General features: G+C 38.8%; 1 protein-coding gene across 1 annotated transcript; it reads right to left on the bottom strand.

The window, feature by feature from the left end:
- Positions 1-449: 449 nt before the first annotated feature.
- Positions 450-2,439, bottom strand: CYP81E11 (isoflavone 2'-hydroxylase-like). The gene is made up of 2 exons (NM_001253071.1): positions 1,516-2,439; positions 450-1,344 (listed from the first exon to the last, which is right to left on the bottom strand). Exons 1-2 carry the CDS (start codon positions 2,416-2,418, stop codon positions 736-738), a joined length of 1,512 nt encoding a protein of 503 aa, NP_001240000.1. The 5' UTR covers positions 2,419-2,439; the 3' UTR covers positions 450-735.
- Positions 2,440-2,708: the final 269 nt, after the last annotated feature.

The raw sequence follows: 2,708 nt of genomic DNA, 5'->3' as shown, positions 1-2,708 counted from the left end.
AAAACTTTAACAGGTGTTTAGACAATGTCAAGCACTCCAATTTAGAAAATTGATACCTAAAATAGAATAGATAACAATTTTATAAATGTTGGCAATAATATTTTATTTTGCATAAATCTTTATATGCAATTAACTGAATAGGTAAAATTTTAAACCACACATTAAACACTTTGAAGTCCTATTTTTTTTTTTTATTGAAACATAAAAATGGTGACAACTTAACAAAAACTCAGGGAATTGAGATAATCATCATTAAATGCAACTCAAGGAGCTTTTCTTCTCTTTTATCTTCGTGACACCTAAGGAGCTTTTCTATCTATTACCATAGGCGAAACATGGATCTATTCATCCAAACTTAAGCAACTCGTATACAGCGCAATAATCAAGTTTTTACCCGTCATTTACTGCAATAATCACAAGAACTATATATGTTGGCTCTCTTACTATATAGATAATGGTTTGTTTTATTCATCTAAACGACATTAATAATGCAAGAAATTAAAGGTAACATCTCTTTTTAAAAAGTACTGGGATTCATAACAATAGAAAGTAAAGAAATTTATTCAAGGAAACTGGGATTTATACAATATTGATATTGTATATGCAAGTCCACACCCAGTACTACATTTGGCCTTGTGGACATACGACAAATATTATTAATTTTAACATGCATAGACTTACACACCGAAATTATGAGTATTAGATCCTCACCCAAATATACCAAATAAAATATTGTTAATAACTTCCAACTTTGCTGGCGAGTGGGCGGGCTTTACACATAGCCTCCAATGGAATTAACCTTGACAAGGTGATCCAATTATTCTCTGTCATATCAAGCTTCTTCTCACTTACTCGTTTCCAGTCAAAACATTGAATCATTAATCCCAAAGTATAGCTAACACTTTGCATAGCCATGGGTTCTCCTGGGCAAGCCCTTCTTCCCATACCAAATGCTACCAACTTCTTCTCCTCTCCTTCTTCATCAAACCTCTCAGGTTTAAAGCTTGTCGCATCTTTCCATATCTTAGGATCTCTTTGCATGGCCCAACCATTAATAATCACAATTGTGTCTCGTGGAACATTGAATCCTTCGATATTGATGTCTTCTGAAGCCACGTGTGGTATTAGAATTGGAGCCGGAGGGTACAACCTAAGTGTTTCAAGGACTATCTTCCTGAGATAAGGAAGTTTTGGAAGGTCTGACTCATTTAACAGCCGATCTGGTCCTACTTGAGCGTCCAACTCATCTCTTGCCTTCTGCAGCACCTCTGGGTCATTCACTAAATTAGATAATGCCCACTCTAAAGTTCCAGTTGACGAGTCTGTTCCGCCAAAGAGCATAGCCTGTAATCCAAAAAGTTCATCATATAAAGTGAAAATACATTTAGTTTACATATAGCTTTCTCTTTACTAGGTAAGACATTTTATTTTATTTTAATCCGTTACTACTAGCTAGTTAAGACATAAGTACATATAACACAACAAGGAGTGAAAAAAATACATAAAAATGATTACCAAAGCAAGTCCTTTGATGATTTGGTCGGTATAATAGTCAGGCTGTGTCTCTTGCAGTTTGAGGAGATGACCAATCATGGAATTCTCGCGGTCCTTGTTGTTACGGTTCTCATCAAGGATCTTATTCAAGATGGTATCATACCTCTTACTGATATTCTTCAACCTCTTCTCCACGTTCTGAAAATCGAACCACCTTAGGAAAGGTAAGTGATCTCCCTTGTTAGCCAACCCCATGAGTTGCAGCATCTCATTCACAGTGTCTCTGAACTCCTTCGCTTCCTCAACGTTGTTAAGTTCACTCTCTTCTCCGTAAAACCGCTTCCCCGAAATCATCCTCATGATGTTGTTGTACGTCAAGTCAGCAAACTTGGAGGTCATCTCCACGCGCGCAAAATCTTTCCCGGAGTCCCTGGCCAGCCTGTGTATCAACCTTTTCGTCTCGTCGCTCCGGATTCCGGAGAAGGAGTGGACGCGCTGCGTCGATAGAACGTCGAGAGAGGTTATGCGGCGGAGGTTGCGCCAGTGCTCGCCGTGGGAGCAAGACCCTACGGTGGTGTTGTCGTAGAATATGTATTTTCCCGAGAGGGAGCGTACCCTGTTGGCCAAGGTAACATCATGTTTAGTGAAACATTCTTGGTACGCTGTGGGTGATGAAACAACCACAACAAGACGTGACCCAAACCAAAGGGATATGATGTTTCCATATTTTTGGGACATGCGGTGGAAGAAACGGTGTATAGGTTGTTCAACGAGGTTAAGGTTGCCGATTATAGGAAGAGGAGTCGGACCAGGTGGCAGGTTTCGTACTTTTCTGCTTCTTTGGAAAAGGTACTTGAGAGTGAAGAAGAACGCGAGGGAAAGAAGAGAGTAAGATAAGAAAGGAGGCATTGTTATTACTGTCATGGCAGGTTTTTACTCCACAGTGATGAGTGGATGCAATTCGCGGCATGGGAAGTGGCCTATATATAACCAGAGTCATAAAATGGCGCGCCAGTCGCATGGGGAATTTTATATTGACAAATGCTTTGCCGTCGTCAACCCGTTGGTTTTTAGTACAAAAATTTTCTTCACTTGTTCATGTCATCCTTGAATTCAACAACCTATTTATTATATTATTATTTCGTGAGTTGAATTTTTAGCCTAGTACAATCACTCTTACACAATCAATTGACTAAAACATCATTTTAAATTTA

Source organism: Glycine max, chromosome 9 (genome assembly GCF_000004515.6).
Source record: "Glycine max cultivar Williams 82 chromosome 9, Glycine_max_v4.0, whole genome shotgun sequence".
Lineage (NCBI taxonomy): Eukaryota > Viridiplantae > Streptophyta > Magnoliopsida > Fabales > Fabaceae > Glycine > Glycine max.
The sequence above is the reverse complement of the archived record's forward strand: the minus strand, read 5'-3'. Positions and strand labels throughout refer to the sequence as shown.

What these genes read in the sequence shown, in the direction of transcription:
- CYP81E11 (NM_001253071.1), bottom strand. Translation starts at nt 2,418, where the DNA reads ATGACAGTAATAACAATGCCTCCTTTCTTATCTTACTCTCTTCTTTCC. An exon ending in TCATCAAAGGACTTGCTTTG is followed by an intron (nt 1,345 to 1,515) that starts GTAATCATTTTT and finishes TTTGGATTACAG; the next exon opens with GCTATGCTCTTTGGCGGAAC.